General features: G+C 38.1%; 1 protein-coding gene across 1 annotated transcript; it reads left to right on the forward strand.

Annotated features, from left to right (window-relative positions):
• Window positions 1-6: 6 nt before the first annotated feature.
• On the forward strand, window positions 7-21,532 carry LOC113476367 (TBC1 domain family member 7-like). The gene is made up of 9 exons (XM_026841837.1): window positions 7-136; window positions 1,602-1,806; window positions 2,258-2,378; window positions 3,089-3,169; window positions 6,827-7,014; window positions 9,311-9,448; window positions 11,036-11,181; window positions 19,664-19,793; window positions 20,628-21,532. Exons 3-9 carry the CDS (start codon window positions 2,267-2,269, stop codon window positions 20,712-20,714), a joined length of 882 nt encoding a protein of 293 aa, XP_026697638.1. The 5' UTR covers window positions 7-136; window positions 1,602-1,806; window positions 2,258-2,266; the 3' UTR covers window positions 20,715-21,532.
• Window positions 21,533-23,355: the final 1,823 nt, after the last annotated feature.

Here is a 23,355-nt window from a genome sequence, read left to right on the forward strand (position 1 = left end):
CCCTCCCGCCGCCCTGGCCGGCCCCCGTGGGGGCTCCGGCGGGGACCCTCTGCCCCCGAGCGCGTGCGCGCCGGGCGGGGTGTGTGGGGTGCCCAGCCTCTGCCCCCCCGCCTTGCCCGCTGGAAGGGGGATGCCGGTATGTGTGGGGAGAGGGGTGGCCGTCAGCTTGCGGTTTGCTTTCCGGGGGGTGGATGACCCCGTGCCCAAGTGTATCCCCGTTTTCCTTTGGGAATGTCACAGAGACCGGGTGTCGCAACCCCAGAGCCTGAAACTGCAGCGAGGCCGCCGTAGGGACCGGGAGGGGGTGAGCGAGGGCTGCGGCTGCCCGCAGGCGGGGCTGCTCGGCCTGCCAAGGCTGCGCCCAGAGTTCGGCTTAGTCTGGGCAAGGCAGAGCATTCTGTAAATGGGCAGAAGTGTGTTGGCATCGTGTCTGGCTCCTTACGAAGTATTTGTGTTTAATTTGTATTCACTGCGTGAAATAATGTGATGAAGAGGGCTGTTAAGGCCAAAAATGCATTAATCTTTGAAGACAGGATGAATTAATTGTACTCTCTTGTACAGAACACTTCCAATGAGCTGGCTAGGGATTTATTTTCACCCTTTCTTCTTCCAGTTTATTGATGATATGTGTAAAGATTAGAATATTCCTTGTTTGCCCAACACGAAAGTACATATCCTGAATTTGGAGGGAAGGAGGCAACAGTGTTCCTCCTTTTTTCCGCTGGGTAAATAAAATGTACTGCTGGTAGGTGATAGTTTAAAATTATTAAAATGGCATGATCATGCTGTTATTTTTCGCATTACATTTATTGTTTCTGTTCTGTGACTCTACAGTCAGCTTTCCACAAGTGGTACAGGCTAAATGTTTTCTGAATAGCATGTTATTCAGATTTAAGAAATTTCAGATATTTTAAATATAGTTGAGTGTGTATAGCATAAGTCTGCTAGACATGAGTGCAGTGTAAGTAGTAAACACTCATCACCAGACCCTTAAATGCACAATACATGAACATCATGGTCATTTTCACAAGGATGATGCACAACTGGAATGTCTTACAAGTAATCTTTTTTTTTTTTTTTTTTTTTTTTGTGGTTTTGAGATAGTATTTTACCTGTCTCAGAAAGCACTAATTTAGTCCTTTGCTGGTTTATATTTTTCTGTCTGGTCTTGGCCCTGATCCTACAAAGCACTAAAAATGGACTTAATTTGAAATGCAAATAGGCCTAATGGATATACAGATTTAAATATGTGCATTCATTGTAAAATTGTGGCCGTTGTTTATATCTTCAAATGCTTTGCTCTGGATGTGTACTTCGGTTCAACAAGGAAAAGAAGAATTTGACTAGAAAAGCTTTTCAATGCATTGTTCACCCATTGTTCTTCATTCAGATTATTTTTCTCCAAATTTTGCTGCTGTCACTGGGTGTGAAAGTTAAGATTGTTTTTAGTTGTTTGGGTTACAAACCAGAACTTTCTTGTATTTGTAAACCTGCAGAGGAGAGAGAATTGATGTTCAGAAGGTTGAACTGAATTGAAATGTCTGTTACATTTCTTATGAAACAGAGAGTACTTACTCACTGCAATTTACCTTTGTTTCCAGTATAGGGATGAGACATTTATTTTTTTCTACTACTGGAATACCAAGCTCAAGACTGTGGCTGTTACAGCACCCGATAACAATGTGAACGTTTAATTCAAATTTGCAATTTAAGAACAAATCTACATACCTAGCCTTATTCTTTCCTGTCACCCCTGTGCTACCGAGGTCAGCGTTGGCTTGTCCTTGCTTCTGGTTACCTTGTCTGGTGAGTATGAAACCTCATGATTTTACCTATCTGTACTTGATTAGGATTTTTGTACCCAAAATTTTGTTGGATTCTTCACTGTATTTTTTGTATTGGTTTTGAAATACACAATACCACATAAAAGATTAAGTGTCTCTCCATCATTTTATTTTAACTTTTTGGAAAGTGGTATAATTTACTACAGGATTAAAATTTTTTTTTTAGAAATCCCAGAATTTTGTTTGGAAAATTGGATATCTTTAGACCTTGTTTAGATTCAGTTATTTTTATGATTTTCTATGTTAACATATGATGAAAAAAAAATCTTGGAAGATTTTCATATTATGTAGGGTTTATTTATACTATAGAAACATAGGCAGTCAACTTTTATCATTGTGCAAAAGTACTTGACCTTAACACAGTAGGAATGTATTCTTGTAAGTCTTAATGGGAATTACTGTTTCTCCAAAAGGAATCAACCATGGCTGATGACTCTCAGAGAAACTTTCGCTCAGTGTATTATGAGAAAGTGGGATTTCGTGGAGTTGAAGAAAAGAAGTCACTGGAAATTCTGTTAAAAGATGACCGGTTGGGCAAGTTGATTTCACTGTTTCCTTTATTACTTTGATTTGGGGCTGGGGAGGAAATAATAGAAAATGTTTAGCTGCTCTGCTTAGTACTCATTTAAGTTCTACATTTTTTACTGCTAATCTCTCAGTTATTATTAGCAGTCTTTTGAGTTTCAAAGATCTGAAAATCTGATTTTTAAAACTATTAAAGATTTGTCTGCTTCCCTGTTTCTTTTTTTCTTCAGAAAGAAGAAAAGAAACAAGAAACTAAATGATTTTTAATGAAAGCAACTTTAATCTGAAAATACATTCTCTCATGGTTAATTCCATCTAAACGTAAAACAGTGAAGATTTTGTTATTGCTCCTGATCCCTGAGGAGTGCCACATCTCTAACGGAAAGATAAATGCTGTCCCTTTAACAAACCCCTTAATTGTTTTGACATAGCAACACTATTTACAAAATGTCTATAAAAATGTTACAGTTTATTCCTGGTGAAACCTAGGGTAGTTATATTGTAAATCAAGCCAACATATATATTTTTCAAAATTCTTGCAGTTTATAAGGTACATTCTATTCTCAACTGGAGTGATGAAAGCATTTGTTGATAATATATGATGAAAGTGGGGATTTCGATCTGCAGCTAAGGATTTGTCATACTTGGGTGGATCAGAGACTCAAACCTATTTATATTTAAATTTACCTTAATTTTTTTACCTCTTTATTTCTTTACAGATATTGAGAAGCTTTGCACATTTAGTCAGAGGTTTCCTCTCCCATCCATGTATCGTATACTGGTGTGGAAAGTGCTTTTAGGTATGAAATACAGCATCCATGATCCTCTGTAGAAATGAGTATGTAGGAAGGTGTATTTTTTCTGGTTTTCTTTTTTTTTTTTTCTTTAAAGAGTTAATGACATGGATTAATCTGTACTACCTTGCCTACTGATATATATTTAGCCTATTTTTGTATCTATCTAGGATGCACAGCGGCAATTACAAAACAATATTCTATGCATAGTTTCTGATAACTTTTGCTGAAGTGTACCTAGAAGAGTTTATTTCTGTATTTAACTTTGTAATGCTATCCAAGTAAATTTATAAAATGGATTTGAAAAGTGGATTGTAATAAGTCAGTGATACATCATAAGATACTCCGTTCCATTCCTATAATTACAGACAATTATGTTGAAGTAAAGCTGTGATCAAACCTAAAAAAACTAGGCAAGGTATGGAATGGATGTTTATTCTAAAGAGAAGCTTTGAGTTCTACAGAATCATGGTTTCTTCTGGTTTTGCTTCTGACTTTAATTTGTATTTGCCATTGAAGAAGGCCAGAGACAAATTACAGTATCCCCAGAAACCATAAAACCCCCCATTAATAGATTCTGCTTTCCTTGAAGCGTGTTAGTCAGATGACTGATTCTGAAGTGCTGATGACTTTGCAGTAACTGGTCAAATGTGTTGGTTTTACTAGTTGTGAGGTCATGTCACTTGGAGACATGAAGGGTTGTGGAAGGTCCAGAAGTTCTGACCCTTACAAGCTGTCTGGAGAGTTTCCCTTAGAGTTGCTGCGTGTAGAGAAACACTGCAGATTGAATGTACGTTGGCCTGACTTAGTCTGTGGAAGAGAAATGTGATTTACCATACTGTTGGTGGCGGAGTGTTGTGGCACTTTGGAAAAGCTTGAGCATGGCTCTCATGCTCAGTCTCGTATTACCAGGAATGTGCTGGCTGAAAGGGTGCTGATATCTGAAGTGGTGTTTTGTCAGTGAAAGACCAGCAGCATCTCTCTGCAGGTTGGCTTGGAAGCTGCTGGGTTTTGCTGTCTTTGAACTATACTACTTTTGTCCTTTGGCCCTCCAGAGGGCATGTGATACAGATCCCATATGTATCTCTTAGATGAAGATTTTGGCATGTGAATCAGTCAGGAAGATTGGTGACTCCTACCTCAGAAAGAGTATTTCACAAAACAGTTTTTCTCTGTTTTAGGGTGGTTACTTTAGGCTGTGCCATGCTCTTGAACAACGTTCAAGTAAATGTCTTCTGTTTCCCTTCTTGGTCTCCATGTTTCACTACAGTGTCTGGAGTTTGAAATAGTGTATTAGAAACAATTATTTTTTTTTCCTCCAGTTTTCTACAGTTTAAAAATTGTGGCTTCATATTCCTGATATTTGGATTCGTAAGCCTTTTTTTGGGGAGAGGTAGTAAATGAACAGTGCACAGAAGGTTCAAGGTCTAATTATAAAACTTGAAGTTCTTGTCATTGATCATTGAACTAACAGAGTAATCCTACTTGACAAAAGCCTTTGCTGTTAAAAGTACTGATTTTAGGATGAAAAAGGTTCTTGTACCCTGGGCCCTAGTGAAGTAGTCAGCATCCTTTAAAATATTAGTAGTAGAAAGTACAGTGTAGGAGGTTTGGACAAGTGACTCAGTTACAAGATCCTTCAGCCACTATAATAACAAAGTACAGTCTATTGGCAAACTTTTAGCTCACTGCAGAGCCAGTGGTCTATCTTTGAATGTTTTAGATAGGATGATCTGTGTATCATATGAAAAAACCTTTTGAGTTAACTGTATGGAGAATTGTATTGATTTTTTAAAAGAATTTTGTATTTTAAACCCAAAGTGATTTATTTCAAGTACTCATACTGTCATTCTGTATACTCCTTGGGTGAACAGAGGTACAGGACTTGTCTTATGCTGCATGTCAGTGTCAACACTCATTAGAAAAGCTGGTATTCAGAAGAGCAATGCAAAATATCTCTCCCTAAAGGATTGCAACAACAGCCCGGTCCATTTCTGGTGGGAGGTGTTACAGCTCCTCTAAATAGTGTTAATGGTTTAACAAAAGGGATTCTATCCTGTTAGCAAAATTATATCGGACACATACCAAGGCTCGATGCTGTCCCAGGTTACGTGGTATGTCAGCGATGTCTGTTAACTTCCTGTTTGAGTATGACTCATGATGGTTTCTACACGTCCCTGTGTTGTTTAAGTTTCTTTTTTGTTAGCCTAAGGTAGTCTTCTGCATGTGAGGAAAGCGGTTGACAGTATGTACATACAAAGTCATGATACTGACTTGTATTTTTGCATAGTGTGAAAAATGTCGTGCTCTGTCCCAGCTTTTGGAATGCAGACAGGTTTGCAGTTCGAAAATAAAAGATAATTTTCTGTCTGATACGCTTTTACTAAAACAGAGCCATTTCATGGTTTAACACTTGGCAGGAATAGTTTTTTTTCTTTAAATGACAGATAAAAGCAGCAGGTAGCCTGTTTCAGAACTGATTTTTGAAGAATACTTTGTTCCCATGAGTTTCTATAACAGGGAAAATTCTGCTTTGCTAGTGATATGAAAGTGGCTTTTTTTTTCTCTGGTGTACATAAGATCTTGTTTCTGTTGAAGCCTGTGACAGTTTTGTTGCGAACATTATTGCATGGCAAGATTGAGTCTTGAGTGAGGGGAGAGATTGAGTGAAATGTTGAGCATGTCTTCTGGAGATCATAAACAGTGTAATTTTCTCTGCCTCTCTACTTAGGTGCTTTTATTTCCTTTTTTATTTTTCCTCATAGGAAACTATAAAAAATATTTGTGTTGTGCTAAGGAAGTAAAAAATGTTACCTTACAAAGTATTTGGGTGGTATTCTTAATCTGTAACTGATTCAACCTGTGTGATTGGTTTTGCTTCTGAATGTTGTTTTAGGGAGGATTAATCTGTGATAGAGTGAGTAAAGAGTTTTCCAGCAGAGATCTAATGGTAAATTAAATAATACTGGAACATACTGTATCTTCACACTAGTTAATTGCATATATATATATATATATATATATATATATTTTCTCTGTTCATTTCAGACAAAGTGTAAAATTTGAAAACACGAACTGCTAATGCGTATATAAAAATCATTCTGCTTCCACTTATTTTCAAAATCAATGGAAGCTGGGCACAAATACACAACTAGTACTGTATCAAAAACTGCAGGTAGGTATGAACAAGTAACAAGATTCACAATTTAAAGTAAGGTTGTTGGAGAGGGAGAATAAACCAATTAAACTATTTTTCATCTATCCCAACAATGACACGTCTTACCACTGATGCGGTGTACAAAAGAGTTAGCATTCATTTGCTGAAAACCTTGTAGAAGAGCTTGAGGAACAACATTCTGAGGGTAGATTTTGCCTATGCTCAGTTAACACGACGTTTATTTTTTATAAATGTATAAAGTGCTTGGTTGGTCCGTTGACTTCCAATTTTGTAGAATTTTCTCTCTATATTCGTTGACCAAGTTTATAAACAAACTGTAATGCCAGGTCCTCTATTTCTCTAGGCTGGAGTTGTAGTAGAAATTGAATTTAGGCAAATCTTGTGGAAAGGGAGTTTTGAGTGCTCTGTTTTTTCTCTTTACAGCTGCTTATATATTTTTTTTATGTTTTGCTTGTTTGTTGTTGTTTTGTTTTGGGTTTTTTTAGGAATTATTCCTCCTCACCATGAATCTCATGCTTTGGTGATGAAGTACCGGAAGGAGCAGTACTGGGATATTCACCATGCTCTTCATGTAATTCGTTTTATTAATGATTCTACGCCACAGGTAGATGTTTTCCTCCGCATACATCAACTGGAATCAGGAAAATTGCCTCGAAGCTTGGCATTTCCATTGGTCAGTTGTCATTTTAACACTTTTAAATATAGTATTTTATTTAACTTCAAACTATAAACCTGTGAGAAACTGAACACAAATGCATGTAGATAGACAAAGTAAGGTGAATGGAAAACAGAGAAGTACTACTATAAAATATGGGATTTTAGTCAAAGTGCTTTTATCTTTTTCTTCCCCTAAGTATTTATGTAAGATTTTATGCCTTAAAATCTCTTTTGTGTATTTTGCCTGCTAGGCTTCAAGCCTTTTGTACTCTAGTACACTTCACTTTCTTTATAGCAGTGAAATGAAAATGACAATCTTATCAGAGCTCATAGATTTTTAAATGTTCTGGAACAAGGATAATTCAGAGACAGTACAAGCAGTGACTTACTGCAAATTATATAATGTATTTAAATTATTTGTTTTTAAATCCCTACTTTAGTGTACTGACCTCCTTTTTCTGTTAGTCTGAACCGATACAGGCTTTTGTCAGGTAATGCATGTACTGTGCAGTTTACAGTGTACTCGCATATGGGTAAATGAGTCTGTTTTGATGATAAGTCTGTAGTGTGATGATAAAAACAATGTGTGAATCTTACCTATAAGCCTTTATGAAAGAAGAGATGATGAAAGGAGACATGGGACTTTCTGAACTAGATTTTATCCCGTATTTAACATTAATTTATCCATGTTCCCTCTAGCCCAGCTTACTTTGTTATTTTTCATCTGTAATAATAAAATTTGACATAAAAAATTTTAAAAAGTTAAAAAATTAAAAAAAGTTAAAGTTAATGTGGAAAATTCAGTAATATTTTGGAGTGGAGGATTATAGACAGCATTCTCTTATCAGAGGAGGGAGAGTGGTTTTGTGCCCTTACCATTGCGTAGGAATGTGGCCATCTTGCCCTGAAGGTTTCCTACAGAAAACTTTCCTTGATCTTTGCATGCGACCCAGTGGTCTGAAAATTCATTCCTTATAGAGTGGTATTGCCTTCTGAGCAAGTGTCTTGTCGTCAGTGCATCCCAGAACACTGGCTGCTCTCAGTACTGTGATGGGGTTTTATAGAGGTGGTGTTTAGCAGATCCACAGTTATTAGTCCTGTAACCCACATCTGTTTTGCTGAAGAGAGCATTTCTTCTCTTTATGCCAGCCTGTTTGTAAAGCTGTCCCTTTAAACTTACAAGGGGTTACTGCTTGATAGTAATGCAGATGTTTTATTGTGGAGGCAGAGGGAGTATACAGATAATGTTGGAGTGGTCTAAATATTTTAAAATGTTTAAGTCACAAATCACAGAAGCCTGCTAAATAAGATTTGTTCTTCTGAAAGCAGAGAGTTTAAGTAGGGGTATGTGTGTACTGCAGCAGTCTACTTAGCAGACGCATATCCCAGCAGTATTTAGACTACCCACATGTTTTGCATGAGTTGTAATCTGTGAAAAAGTCTGTGATTCTACAGTTTACTGCTGCTGATGGTTACAGTAGATCAGACTGTGGATATGTATCTGGCTTGTTACCCTGCCTCCTACTGTAATCAGTACTGCTTTGTGTAAGGAAGACTGTAAGAAACAGGGAAAATACAGAGCCTTTTCTTGGGCATCCTCCCACTTTAGACACTTCCTGAGCTAGCTGTTGTCATGAGGTCTAGCTGCTCTCCATCTACCCTATGTGCAGTCACACCATTATCTGTGGTTTAGAAATGCTGATACTTCTGTTAGGAAGGTATATCCTTAGAAGAAAAGATGATGGCATGTCCATCCCATGCTTCTGGTCATGTGTTGTGGGGAATAAGTTACTTGTCACTTGGAAAAAATATTCATCTGTAGGAAGAGGTTTATCTCAAACCAAATGATTTTTCTATATGTGAATGTAGGCATACAGCTCATGGCTGCATTATTTTTTTTCAGTAACTGTAAGATCCATGACAAAGGTGTTTGAAGGGCCTGCTTGGCCCTTAGCAAAGAATAGGATGAAAAATTCTGCTGCTATGCAGAATAAAAATGTGGGTCATGGAAGTAGGATTGTTGGTACCTTGTTAGGATGTAATATTAACTCCTTTGAGAATTTTGAATCAGAGTTGTTCCAGACTCCTGTCCTATGTTTTGTTTTAAAAGTGAGTCTTACATGTTCAGCTTTAATAGGTATCTGTCACCATAATGCAGCTGCTGCCTGGTGTTTTACTTAGGAATTTCAGAACAGCTCTTTGTGTACGTTGATTTCAGTTTGTTTTCCTGATAGCAGGGAAAGATAATAATAATTTAAATCAGATAGTCCAGTACATCTGTGTAGTTCACTTTTTTTGGCTTTGTTTTCTAGGAACCTGAAGATGAAGTGTTTCTTGCTATTGCTAAAGCGATGGAGGAAATGGTGGAGGATCCTATAGAATGCTATTGGCTTGTCAGTTGCTTTGTGAATCAGCTGAACAGCAAGCACAAAGATTCACTGCAACAACTGGTAAGGAAAAAAACCTTTTTATTTTTTGTGAAGAGAGCCAGTCATGGAAAGCTCTAATATATGGAGACAACTGGAATGTCAGAGGTAACACCCTTAGATTCTGTTCCACCAACTGTTTTGAGAGAACCAAAGGAGTAGGGGTTTTTGTGTTCTGATTGTGTTGTCCTGTGGGATGCTATCATAATATTAGAAATTGTTTTCACTTGCCACATGGTTGTTTTCAGTTACATTTTATTTTATTTTTAGGTTAGCTAAAGCTTACATTGTATCTAGTTGAATTATATTTCTCACAAATTGGTCACTTAAGAATTTTCTTTATTTTAAACAACTAAAAATGTCACAAAGTTAAGAACATCTTGATGTATGTCTGCTGCTTTTTAGGCTGCGTCTCTGGCATCCATATGCTGCTTATTGGATGACAAACAAAGCACAATTGTTTTGCTTTATAAACGGAGCAGGGTACTACATCTTCAGAAAAACAATATGTTGCAAATTAAGTTACAATAAAAAGTGGAATAGAGTTCTTTTGGCACTGGTCATCTAAATGTTCTCAGAATATTTTGAGTTTCTGTCTTTCTGGTTTATAAATTAAAATTTGTAAAGAAAAATGCATATTTATAAAAATCACAAAAGCTTTTTAAAACAGATGAGAAACTTTTAGTTAACAGTATTCACTGAGATAAAAGTATCAGAGTACTTTGTGTACTAGCAACTACTGAATGAAAATTCTTGGCACAAAATTATGTGTGTCCTTTGTCATTGTTTTGGAACTAAGAAATGCTTCTTACACCTACCTCCTGTTGCTGGAGGCGATACATTCGACTATACCAATTTCTGTAATTCCTTTCAAAGGACAGAGGAGCATTTTTAAAGAAAGTATGTGTTCTCACTACATAGAGGGTGCCAACTGTCTCCCTCCCTAAGTTTCTGTTTTAAGATGAACATTCTACAAAGAAAGCGTTTTCTCCCTTTAACAGCTGAAGTCATTAGCCGTTTACCCAATTATGACAAAAAGTGTAAAGCTACTCCTGAATTAATGAAAATGTGTATTGTGTTACATTAGAATTTAAACAAAATGAGAATTATCCGCATGTTTGTGCTCCTAAATACAAGAAATCAATGTCCAGCTTTTAATAAGTTGCATGGGGATTTACTCTCAGAATTGATTTTCAGGATTCTGCTGCATTGTGTGTATATTTTTTTTTTTTTGACATGTGCTAAGGCAATTAGGTTTGAGGTGAATGAAATTCAGTTTTACTTGTGAAGGTAGCAGTAACTAGTGCACATTTAATCTCTTGCCTTAAACTCTCAAACACTTCCTTGCATTAGGGTATACTGCATATTTTGGAAGTTCTGCTAGTGGTCAGCAATTTAAGGAACTTGAGACACTCTAGTTAAGTACTTAATTAGCTGTTGCAAAAGTGAGCAACACTTGTGTTTTGGAACCTGATGTTTTTAGTTAAAACAGTGCAAGTTCGTTATTTTATACTGATTGTATTTTTAAGACATTTCTTGTCTTGCAGTGTGTGTTAACTATAGAGGGTACTCTGATGTGAGTTATCTAACATTTTCCAATTGCTTTCTCAGCCAAAAATTCTGGAGCAGTATTTGAACATAGAAGATAACAGACTCCTGATGCATCTGAAAGCATGTGCTGCAATGAGCAAGCTCCCTTATGATCTTTGGTTTAAAAAGTGTTTTGCAGGCTGTTTACCTGAGTCCAGTTTACAGAGGCAAGTTATCTTTTTTCTTTCCAATTGTAATTACATAGTAATTTTAGCTTTTTATCATCACTAGCTGGCAAAGAGCTTTCCTTACTTTATCTGTAAGATTATGGAGTTAACTTTATTGCTGACTTGAAAATGATAAAATTAGATTTGATTCTACTTGTTACTGACACAAGATAATATTTGTATGATCATTTTTCACATTGAAATTAAAAATAAATGGGTTTAAATGTAGCATCCGATTCTTTATACACTTAATGCCTCTTAGGATTAAAAACTTTGCATCCCCTCAAAGTGGTAGATAGCTGAATGGTAGTCAATTTTCAGACTTTTTAATGAAAATACTTGCTTAGGGAGTGATTATAATATTGTGTTAACATCAGATGAAAGAGATTTGGGAATATGTACTGGTTTTGGCTGGGTGTTTTGCCAATTATCAGGCCTAGCATAAAGGACACAGCCAGCATAAAGATGAACCAATAACCAAATTGTATTTGATACAAAAGGGTCAGTATATGGGTGAGCACTGGGGGTACAAATAAGTCAGATTATACATAATCAACATCAATCCCACTGACCCCAACAACACCACCACACAACCAACAATGGGTGGAATAAACAGTGACATGCAGTTTCCATAGAAGGGATGGGAGACAACAGAGTCAACAAGCCAAACGCATAAGACCAAGGAAGACACACACTGAATCTCTACACAGCCCACATTTACAAAAGCCAGATCTGACTGGAGCCCAGTTCCAGGGAGGCGGGAGGTCCTTCCCCAACAGGAAACTCTGCACAGGGCATCCACCTCACAGACAGACACTACCCCCTCCTGCAAGTGGTCCCAGCTTTTATCCCTAAGTGGGACACCTGATCCTTGTTTACTTAATGTGGGACACCTGGGGCTCATTTACCTCATGGCTCTCTCTGCAAGGCCAGCCGCACCCTGGAGGGAAGCCTAAAGGTAAACTCACCCCCCCTTGGTGAAGGGCTGGGAATCACCCATATGTCAACCTTAATTTGGGGCTTGGGGTTGAAACCCCAGCATTTCACTGAGATAAAGTTAAATTTCTTTATAGTAGCTAGTATGGAGCTATGTTTTGGAATTGTGCTGAAAATGGTGTTGATATCACAGGGATGTTTTGGTATTGCTAAGCAGGGCTTATGCAGATTCAAGGCCTGTTCTGCGCTTCACACCTCCCTGTCAAGGAGGAGGTCAGAGGTACACAAAAATTTGGGAAGGGACACAACTGGAACAGTTGACACCAACTGACCAGAGGGATATTCCAGACCATATGGCAGTAAAACTGTGGTGGAGGGTGGAGACATTGCTTGGGGGCTGTCTGGGCATTGACTGGTGATGAGCAATTGTTTTCATTTGCATCACTTGTCTTTTTTCCTCCTTCTTTGTTACTTTTTTCCTCCTTTCCTTACAATTTTTTAAAATTATGATTATTTATTTTTAATTATTGAACTGTTTTTATCTCAACCCTTGAGTTTTTTTCTCACTTTTACTCTTCCAATTCTTCCCTTGTCCCACTGGGGTGGGGGGAGTGAGCATGTAGCTGTGTGGTGCTTAGTTGCTGGTTGGGGTTAAACCCTGACAGAATGTTTATTTAAAAAAGTACTAGGGGCAGGTTGAGTATTGCAAAGTTAATGAAATGGTGCATTATATCACAGTTTCTACAGTTAGTATATTTTTTATATATATGTATTTTACAGTTAGAAATAGGTTGTCCAGCTTTTAAAAGGGGAAAATTATTGTACATTGCACTTCACTGAATGATTTTTGAAATTGTATGACTTCTCTAGTTTTGCTGCCTGAGAACTCTTGGAAAGCAGAAAATTTGAGCTCGATGTAGAGAAGTGTATTCTTCATTAACAAGAGTTGCTAATAGCTGAGCAGGAGATGGCACAAAAGAAAACAATGGTTTCATATTCAGCTGCCTGAAAACTTTGAGAAGTAATGAGGTTCAAGGGAAGTTTTTCTCCAGCACCTCCAGGATGTCAGTGGCTAATAGAGGAACCTAGTGTGGAAATAGATAGCTCTGTAAAATGCTTTGTGGTGGTAAAGTTGGTCTTAATCTCAATAGTGAATGCAATCTGGATTGTTTATCTGGGACTTCCCATTTCATGAAGGAAAGTGGGAAACAGATGTTTATAAAAATGGTTTTTTGCCCTTATGAAAATAAGAAGGTTTTAGGGAACAAACTGTAGGATTAGAAATTATGCTCTCTAGTATTTTACCATGGTCTTTGAAGTTCTGTATATTTTCCTCTTGACAAGGGATATGTCTGAGAGAAAAAAAAGGTTTTGAACTGAAACTGAAGGATTTGCTAGTAGACCTTTAGGTGTGCAGCATGGTAATTGTACATGGTGAGTTCTTCTCACCAAGCACCTGTAGGTCTCCAAACTAGTAATCTCTAGTGGTTATGTGTGATGTGGTGGTTAAAAGCTTTTACTACTTTTATGGCTACAGAAATTATGTAAGCATGTATAAAATGCTTGTTACATCCTTAAAAGCAGTTGAACATGTATGGTTTGCCTGCATCTGTTTCACATTTGCATTTGTAGGTTTGCTTTCAGTGGATAATGATTGACCTTGTTTCATTGTGCTTTCTCTGTATGGAACTTAATGCCTTAGAACTTCAGCTACTGTCAGTAGAAGTGACTGCTCTACCTGGGACTTTGCCAGTCTCTTCAGGTCTTTTTTTTTGGTAGGCTTCTGTGATCTGAAATAGCCTTTGCAAACTACAGCATTAGGAACCTTTTCGCAGGTCTTCTAGGATATTTTTATGTAGAGTTTATGTGATTGAATTTTTAAATTTCCTACTATGTCTTATGGCTGAGAACTAGAGCTGAAATGAATTTGCATCAGAGCAATTTTGCTGTTGGAAGATTCAGGGTTTTTTAAAATTTCTGTTGAAAATTGAACATTTTATGGAGCTGTGTTACTTTGATAGTGTACAAAAAAATCTAGATAAAGAATTTTGATTTAATTTCATCTTGTCAGAATACTTAGTGTCAAACTTCTACCATTTTGAATCAGTTCACTTTTATATAAAACTTTTTCTAGTTAGTGCATTCTTATGTTGTTTAACCTTACTGAAATAGAATACCTTGACTTGAAATTTAAGTACTTTTTTTTTTTTCCATGGAAAAGGTCAAAATATTGGCTTTTTGTATCACTGTAGAATAAAACCAAATTTCGGTGTTGGTACTTCTGATGGCACAGCAATCCCTTTTCCCAACAGTTCTTGTGGGAATATGGTAAAAGTGCACTTTTTTCTTGCCAGTTTAGGTTTCTGAGTTATTCAGTTGTAATCATAATGGCCTAATTTGCTAAGGAAATAACATACTTCATGGATAGCATGTGACAGATGAACTTAATTAATGCTTGGAGATTCAGTTTGGATTAGAACCCAGAAGCCTGAATGCTTATCTGAAATGGATCCAAATGGCATTGTTGGAACTGCTGAGAATTGGAAACAGGTTTCCAGTTCTTCTGTGATTTTTACTTACTTTCTCGTTGAGAGGTGATCTGAGCTCCATCTTTTATGATTTAACTTCTGATTTAGCACTGTATTTCTTAGAGAGGTTGCTTGCTTTCTATAAATTGTAGTCTTTTCTGCCAGGCAGCTAAATCTAAATTTCATGGGTTTCTTTTTTTCTTGGTAAGGTGTACAAGATTTGTATACGCTATGCAGAAATTTTATCCAGTAATGGTGAGATGGAGCTGTATAATACCAGCTTTACTCTTGACAGGCGCTGTCATTCAGTATAAATACTGTTTATAGCACACTTCTAGTTATACCATGGGTAAAACTTAGGCATCAGTTTAATTTAAATGGACTTGGAAAATGTATATAGGCAGGTTTCATGTAGAAACTTTTCCTTTGAGCTTATGCAGTTCTTTGCTTGCCCTATGCAACAAGCTCCTTAACAAACTTCTTAAAGGTGTCATGTGGGTAAAAGAGAGGAGCAGACCGACCATTCTGAAGGTGCTGTATCCTCAGGGCTCTGTATTCCACCTGGAATGTAGACAGGGTGCTTCCTGGAACATGAACCAGCCTGTAGCACAGGTTTTAGAGGGACAGAAAGGCTTGCCCCTAAAACAGGGAGAGAACTGCATCACACCTTTGTTTCTGTACTCACCATTGCCCTGTTTACTTGAATTCTGCAACAGTAAGCCCCACGTGTAGAGAGCTTTTAAGTGGTGCTTGTGGGCCTCTGCCGGAGAGCCCTGATGTTAAAGCCTGGTGTCCTGTTTGTGGCTTCAGCTCTACAGGCAAAATGGCACTTTGGCTGCCAGTTTATTCCAGCACTGTCAGCCCAGATGATCCAACTACAATAGAAGTAGTGCAGCTTTGCAGATATATTTGTGAATAAGCCAGGCATTTTTTATGGCCTAATGTTGCCAATCACATATTGTGTCCCTGACTAACATTGTTTGTATTCTTCACTGAAGACTTGGCATTATCAGGACTGTAATAGCTGATGGGGTGGTGTTAGTTATTAGCCTCTGATAACTTATTTGTGGCAAAGTATTTGGTAGTTCTGAAACCTTACTGACTGCCTTTCAAACTGGCACTATATCATGTATTAATATATGGCTTCTGTAGTTTTACATCTGTGATCTCCACGTTCTGCATAAATTACATCTAGTTGTAAAAATATAAGTATTTGTTAGTAGAAACAACAGAAATATGAAAAATGCTTGAAATTTACTATGGAGTGGGAGGGTGTAAGAATGTGCATGTGGGCTACTACTATAGAGAAGCATAAGTCAGTTTGTCTTTGTCTGAGTGAGCTGCTTCCCAGCTCTGGAAACAGATGGGCACAGGATCGTGATGTGACATCAGGATACTTGTGTGAGCCTCATCACGTCCCTCCATGCCCAGTTACCATTGGAAGAAAACCCAGAAGTGCAGGCAGAAGAGCAAGCATTGGTTCTCTTTAAACATCTTTGGCCTGGATGACTGAAGGACCAGAACCAGGGAGTAAGGTTGAGTGTGTTTAGACTGCAGCCTAGGGTGAAAAGCTGTGAGATTAATGATAATATTTCAGAAAAAGAGAGGGCAGCAATGCTGTGATGCTTTTTGTATACTACATGCACTGTAGCGGTTGAGGAACCTCAGGAACTGCCTTGAGAATGCCATGGCTTCACACCTGCACACACACAGAGCAGGTTGTATCTTGGCTACAGAAGAAACTCAGTGAAAAGTAAATGGCTTCATAGGCATAAATCTTGGCATGCTCTTTACCTTCATAGCTTCCTGTTTCTTTTTATTTTTCCTTGTGGTTGTTACTACTGTTGCACTGTTCAAGAAATACCTACAAGAGTGTTCCTGTGGTTAATTAAATACTGTTATATTTCACAGAGGATGACAGTCACAAAACCCACAGTGAATTTAGTTTATACTTTTTCAGCATTCCTGAATAGGGCTCTAGGCACAGTTGCATGACATTTCTGTTACAATTTTTCCATATCTAGGAATATAAAAAAAATAAGTAAAAAGTTGAAATCTCTGGCAATATACTTGGATCTTAAATGTTTGCTGGTATTTAAAAAGTGAAAGTAAATGCATATGTTATTATAGAGATACAATATCTAAAGGCTGCTGTATTAGAATTGAATCATCAAAACACACATTTCCTTGAAACTGCTGTGGGTTTTTTCCATTTTAAGTAAATGCTTTTCTGACACAGTTAATGTTGCTATTCCTGGCTCTACTGGTGTAGACAAGGTGCTGACTGCTGGTCTGTTTCTTATGGTGTCACACAGTCATTCCCCTATTGCTGTTGCTGGCGGAGTTGCACTGAGAGTAACAATAGCTGTTAAGGTGAAAAATACTGCAGCAGACACAGCTGGCTAGTGCTGACATGTCATCCACTTTGCTGTGCACCCTCTTCCAATATTTGTCAGACACCAGTGACTTAGATACTGCATCTGGTTTGCTATTGTTAAAACATTTGTTCTGGAATCAGACTAAATAATACATGAAAACATCAGAGTATTTTCTGAGCATGAGATGTAACCTACTGTAATGTAATTACAGAGACTGAAGTCAGGAGACTTGGAAGCAAAATAATAAAAGAAGGCTGGGTATTTTATGTTAGGATTAGTAGATTTGTATTTGAATTAACAGGAGCTTTAGTATGAACTTTAAAAATTCCTAGTTTTGAGGTCTGCTACTCTCTGTGTTGTCATTCGTAATTACAGTTATGATGCCCATGAAACACATGGTGAGCTGTTCTTGGATTCTAAACAGATACATTTGTGCAGGAAAATGTTTTAGAAATAAAGAGATGACCTGTACAGCGTGGGACAGGAATGTGATTTCAGTTCTCTATAGCCTTGCTCAAAGCTTCTAAGCCCTGGCTTCAACATCAGTGTAATATTTACAGTGATCGCTTGTCCTGGGATGCTTGAACCACAACGGAAGCAGTAGGATTTTCATCTTGGATTATTTATTGTTCCTGCCCATATGGGAATTACATTCATTTTTTAATCAGCGAGACAGAGAAGTAAAACTAAATTGCAAAGGGGAAAGAAATTGACATTGCCTTTTTTCCCATCTGTCCCTGTGGGGTATTTGTTTCCTTCTTTTTAAAGAACAGTCCTGAGGATTTTATATATTCTTTTCCTCATTTATTCATTATAAGTTAAATTCTAGTCTAAATTTTTTGGTGAATGGTTTGGTTGTGAAAATAGTGTCAAAAGAATTATGTGACTAGAAGGCTAAGTAACTGACACAGAATTGACTTCAGTCACAGTGTGAAAAATAAGCACTGTGTAACAGCAGCAGTCATTCCATATCAGGAGTTACAAAAGCTTTTCACAAAAAATCACAGAAAGATTAAAGTTAGCAGGGACCTCTTGAGTTCATCTGGTCCAAGTCCCTGCTCAAGCAGGGCCGCTTACAGCCAGTTGCCCTGGGCCATGTCTATGTGGCTTTTGAATGTCTCTGAGGTTGGAGACTCCACAACCTTCCTGGCAACCTGTGCCAGTGCTCAGTCACCCTCACAATTAAAAACTGTTTCCTGATGTTCAGAGGGAGCCTCCTGTGTTTCATTTTGTGTCCATTGCCTCTGGTCCTGTCACTGGGCACCACTGAAAAGAGCCTGCCTCTGTGCTTTCTGCACCCTCCCTTCAGGTATTCATATACACTGATGAGATTCCCTCCTGAGCCTTCTCTTCTCCAGGCTGAACAGCCCCAGCTCTCTCAGCCTTTTCTCATAGGAGAGATGCTTCAGTCTCTTCATCATCTTCATGGCTCTTTGGACTCTCACTTCTTCACTTCTTTAAAGGTATGATACGGACTCTTCAGTTCAGCTGTCAGAGTTCACGATATGCCTGCATTGTGTTCTCCTGGCACTCCAGGCTGAAGGGCAAGGTCTTCTGAGAGAAAAGGTTGTATAAAAATTGAGTTGTCTTTGGAAGAAGCACACTCATAGATCCAAGTTTATAGATGGGCTGTAGAAGATGTTTTCTGGTTAGTGTTATTGTATTCAGAGATTATGGAGGATAGTATGTGGTCTTTGTCCCCCATGTTTTTGTTTGGAAGGAGAAACACTTTTAACAAGTGCCCAGAAGGAGCAAGAGCATTAATCCTCAGAAAGTCTTTCTGCCACAGCTCTTAAAATTCAAGAACTAAAAATAATGCAAGCCTATAAAAGCTGCCATCTGACAGATGGTTTCACACTGGGTTTGGATAATCGTTCATCCCGAGTCTGTTGAGTTGGGTCTGAGATAGAGCTGCAGGATGAAGGATGATTTCAGATTGTTGCAGGCTGGTTTAGTAGTGTGGGTCCCTTTCAATACCCTTCAAAGATCTGTTGCTAAAGTACTTACAGCCTTTGGAGGCCTGCCCTTCCAGTTTTGTTAAACTTCTGAGGTCCAGGGGCAGTTTCATACAAGTGATAGGAGTGCTTAGGTAATTCTGAGAGATTCTGTGCACAGTGGGATAGGTTGAAAGACTTAATAGTTGTTCCTTATGCCTAAATTAAACATAATGGATTATACCCTGCTGATAAATCATATTTGTATCTCGTACAGTAATGACCTGGAATATTTAGCTTCTTGAGATATAGTTGTTTAGTATTATGTCCTTTTGAATTTTCAGCTACTCACCTGTTTGAAGAGTGTCTTTATTAGGAATACTAATAGAATTTGTTTACTTCTTTGCACTAGGAAAAATTCTCACCTTTACCATACACTGTAGAGTAGTTGTCATGGTCCAGGCTGTGAAAACAGGATTTGCTTTTTGTATTTGAGCTTGTAAACAGTTCCATTTCTAAGCAAGAACACGCAACATTAGTACATTAGTGCTTGCTATCACTCTGCTCTGTACAGATTTAGGAGTTAATAAAATGTCTTTTATTAAATAATCTGGAAAAAGGTGCTTGTATAAAGACTATTCTAGCAGATAAATAAGCAGATAAGGACTACAGTAATGTTCAGTGATTCCTTTTCACTTTTTTGCAGAGTTTGGGACAAAGTTATTAGTGGGTCCTGCAAGATTCTCGTTTTTGTTGCTGTGGAGATATTATTAACTTTTAAAATGAAGATAATAGCACTGAATACTGCAGAAAAGATCACACAATTTTTGGAAAACGTAAGTACTCTATTGTGCTTTGCATTACCTTTATGGTTTATAAAAGTGTGTTTCAGCCTCAGTCATTGCCTGTTGCAAACATACCATAAGATACTATTACATTACTGAGAACAGTGCAGTAGTACCAAGGTGAAGAGAGAATGTGCAGAGATGAGAATAATAGTCGTCTTCTGTCAGAAGGTAAGGCTTTCATAGAATGAAATGATTTTTAGGCTTTGGGGGATGTGTTATCTATGTTTGCACAGATTTTACAATATTCTTTCTGATACTAAAGGGTTTTTCTGTGAAAATAAGTGTGGATGAGGTTAGGTTAATTTTTCTGGAAGCTCTGTAGAGGGTTGGTTCCTGGCATCTTTTTGGCTCCTTGCTTGAGTGTGAATCTGTGGACACAAGGTATGTTTTCTGTTGATGTAAGGATGAGGTCATGAACCTGACCCTGAGCTTTCCTTCTGTGAATAGTAACCAGCATCACAGCAGGGCTGTAGGATCCCAGGTGTAATCTAGGTTAGTTAGATTAGATTAGATATGTTTGTGGTCATGGATGGCCAGTATGAGTTCTGCCTGATGTTGGGTTAGGGATGTGGGAAGTGTGAGATGCCTGGGTGGTCATCTGACAGTTTTGTAAAGAAAAGCTTTTTGTCTGAAACCTGGAGGTAATATGGTGTGCGTAGTACTGAGGGATAGTGGGATGGTAGGGCAAGGAGATGGGATTCTAGTTTTGCTTTCTCTTTTATAAGGAGGTAAAATCTGAACTGGAAATCTAAAATCTTTATTTGAAACAAAACAATCCAAATAAAGTACTCTGACAAGGCATCTTGTCCTGATCATTTTTAGATTCCTCAAGATAACACTGATGCTATTGTCAGCAAAGCTGTTGATCTGTGGCGCACACACTGTGGGACTCCAGCACACTCGGTCTGAGAACTTTCTTCGTTTATGACAACTTGGGAAAAAGAGAGACTTGAAAAGACATTTTACCATTCTTCCCCCATCCTAGTGTGATGTTCTTTACCTCTTCTATGTAAAGATGCTATTAAAGTAGCTAATAGCATAGTGATCAATATGTAAATATTTTTCAATAAATATAGATTGAATGAAGATACCTAGTGGTGGTATAATCATGCCCCAAGTGTTTCTTGGCCAGCCAGCTACAGTATTCTGATTGCACGGAGTGCTCTCTGGCTTTTGAAGAAGTAAATCTAACTCTCTGAAGCAAGGTAAATAGACTTACTTGTATTTGAAAAATGTTTTTGTATGCAAGCTTATAATTCATATAACTACTACTTGGAGGTGGTTTTAAGGTGAATTTACTAAATGTTAGTCTGCTGGAACTCTGGTGACAAGCATGCATTTATTAGAAATGTAAATGTACTCTATTAATACTGTAAATTTTAAGGTAAATGTTCAGGAAGAAGCACCAGAAATTTGAGGTAAAGGACATCAGTGACCAGGGGTGACATGCTTTTCTGAAGTGGCTTAAAATATTTTTATCTGTCGGCCAGTTCTATATGGCTGTACCTCCTCCTTTGTTCTTCATGGAAGATACTCTAGAAAGGGGGCTTTGTCCTACCCTAAAATGTAACTTTGGGCAGGTATGGAGAAAATCAGTGGGACAAGTCAGTAAATATAATTCAGAATAACAGGCCAGTAATAAACACTGCCTCTGAATGCTTGGCTCAGAGTTGTACTTTGATTCTCATTTGGTTTAGATTTCAAAATAAATTTAATACAGAAATGTAGCTAATGATGTAAGTAAAAATAGAGTGATTAGCCATAGATAGAGATTTGCTGGAGAACTAATCTTTTTCTTGTAAAAGTGTAAAATTCTATTTCTACATCTTGCATAGACCAGGGAATTGTACATAAAAATGGTTACTTAGCTATTATTTGACTCAAATTGATGCTTATTGTGCCAGATATGCTCATTGCACTAGAAAGGGTGTGTTTAACTTGCATTCAGTGTAGTGCACACTTGAAATGATTTAGAAGCTTAAAACTTTTGTTTTAAACTAGGTCAGGTTTACCTTCCAACACATTAACTGGGCAAGTCTGGGACTCAGTACACCTAAAAACCTGGGTAGATTATCTGTGCTGGGTTCTGAGATGCTGCTGTTAGTGTTCCTGAATTTACGCAGTTCAGAAAGAGCATGTTTGTGTCTGCTTTGAAAGCCATTGCTCTGTCTGCATGGTGCTGCAATGCATTCAGTGTACTTCAGATAGAAGCTTGTTTTCCTCATGTAGGCGTGAGCGCTGTGTAATTTGGGTAGGAAAGACCATATACATTCTGAGAATAACAGCACTGCATTCTGTAACATGCAGTGCACAAGTTTTTCAAATAATGGCTGCAGGTACAGTCTGAGAGTTTACTTGTCTGAACATTTTTCTCTCAGGCTGCACAGCTTATTCACAAAAACCCCAAAGTTAACTATGCAGTGTTCAGGCTTTTACACAGCAGCTTACTTAGTCGTTAAAAAAACAAGCACTGATGACACTGAAGGTGTTTAGCAGTTTCAGTCCTGAAAGGGTGTCAGTAACTCATATTCTGGGAAGAGAGTTGTGCTGAATTAGAAGTGCCAGTTAATGTTATTGCTTCCAGACTTGGCAGTGAATGTTCCTCCAATCGCTTTTACTAAGGCTCCAAACTTTTTTTTTTTGGTTTAGTTTTTAATTAAAAAAAAGCCTTTCTCCATCAATAGGCGGGCCCTGGATTTGCACAGATGAGACAGAGATCTACTTTCACAGATTTACAGAAGGGCTGAGGTTGGCAGTGCCTTCTGGAGTTCATCTGGTCCAAGGCCATGCTCAGGCAGGGCCACCTACAGTCAGTTGCCCTGGGCCATGTCCATGTCTCCAAGGAGGGAGCCTCCACAACCTCCCTGGCAATCTGTGCCAGTGCTCAGTCACCCTCACAGTGAAAATCTTAGTGTTTTCACATGAGTAACAGCAATTTTACTTAAGATTTCAGTGTATGTGCGACAAATCCTGAAATGCGGCTCCACTTTAATGTCAGCTGAAGTTCCTGTGCAGCTTTTTCAGTTTCACGTAGAAAGAACAGGAGTCTTTCTTTAATGGAGTGCATTATTTATTCTGGGCTATGCTGAAGGAGGGGAGTTCCCTAGAGACTAGATAGTGATTTAACTCTGTGCTTCCTTCACCAATCTGGTGAGACATATTTGAGTGTATCTTAATGGATTCATTTCCAAGCTTTCACTGTGGATTTATGAGGGATACAGTTTATGCAGAAAACTTACGGAATTCCTAAAAGACTGAAAGTATGAATCTGGCTAACTTGTTCTCAGTTACTTTTTGGTGATGTCTGTTGAACATAACACTTTAGCTGAGACCTACTTCCCGAGAGAGCATAACAGCGATATGTGAGCTTTCACTGTCCCCAGCATGTGATGATCAGGGTGAGGTTGAGGCAAGACACCTTTCAAGTCCTAACCTAGAGCAGAGTCCATTGTTTGGGAAGCTTGGTCTGTGCCTCCAGCGATTGTAATCAGCCTGGAGTTTGGCATATGTGGCTAACAGTTGCTCTTTGACCTCTTCAACTAAGACTGCA

The sequence above is a fragment of the Athene cunicularia genome, assembly GCF_003259725.1.
Source record: "Athene cunicularia isolate RWA chromosome 2 unlocalized genomic scaffold, athCun1 chr2_part1, whole genome shotgun sequence".
NCBI lineage: Eukaryota > Metazoa > Chordata > Aves > Strigiformes > Strigidae > Athene > Athene cunicularia.

Excerpts from the sequence above, each read along its gene's own strand:
- LOC113476367 (XM_026841837.1), top strand. The coding sequence starts at position 2,267 with ATGGCTGATGACTCTCAGAGAAACTTTCGCTCAGTGTATTATGAGAAA. Across the intron at positions 9,449-11,035 it reads AAGATTCACTGCAACAACTG|CCAAAAATTCTGGAGCAGTA; the intron begins GTAAGGAAAAAA and ends TTGCTTTCTCAG. Across the intron at positions 19,794-20,627 it reads TCACACAATTTTTGGAAAAC|ATTCCTCAAGATAACACTGA; the intron begins GTAAGTACTCTA and ends GATCATTTTTAG.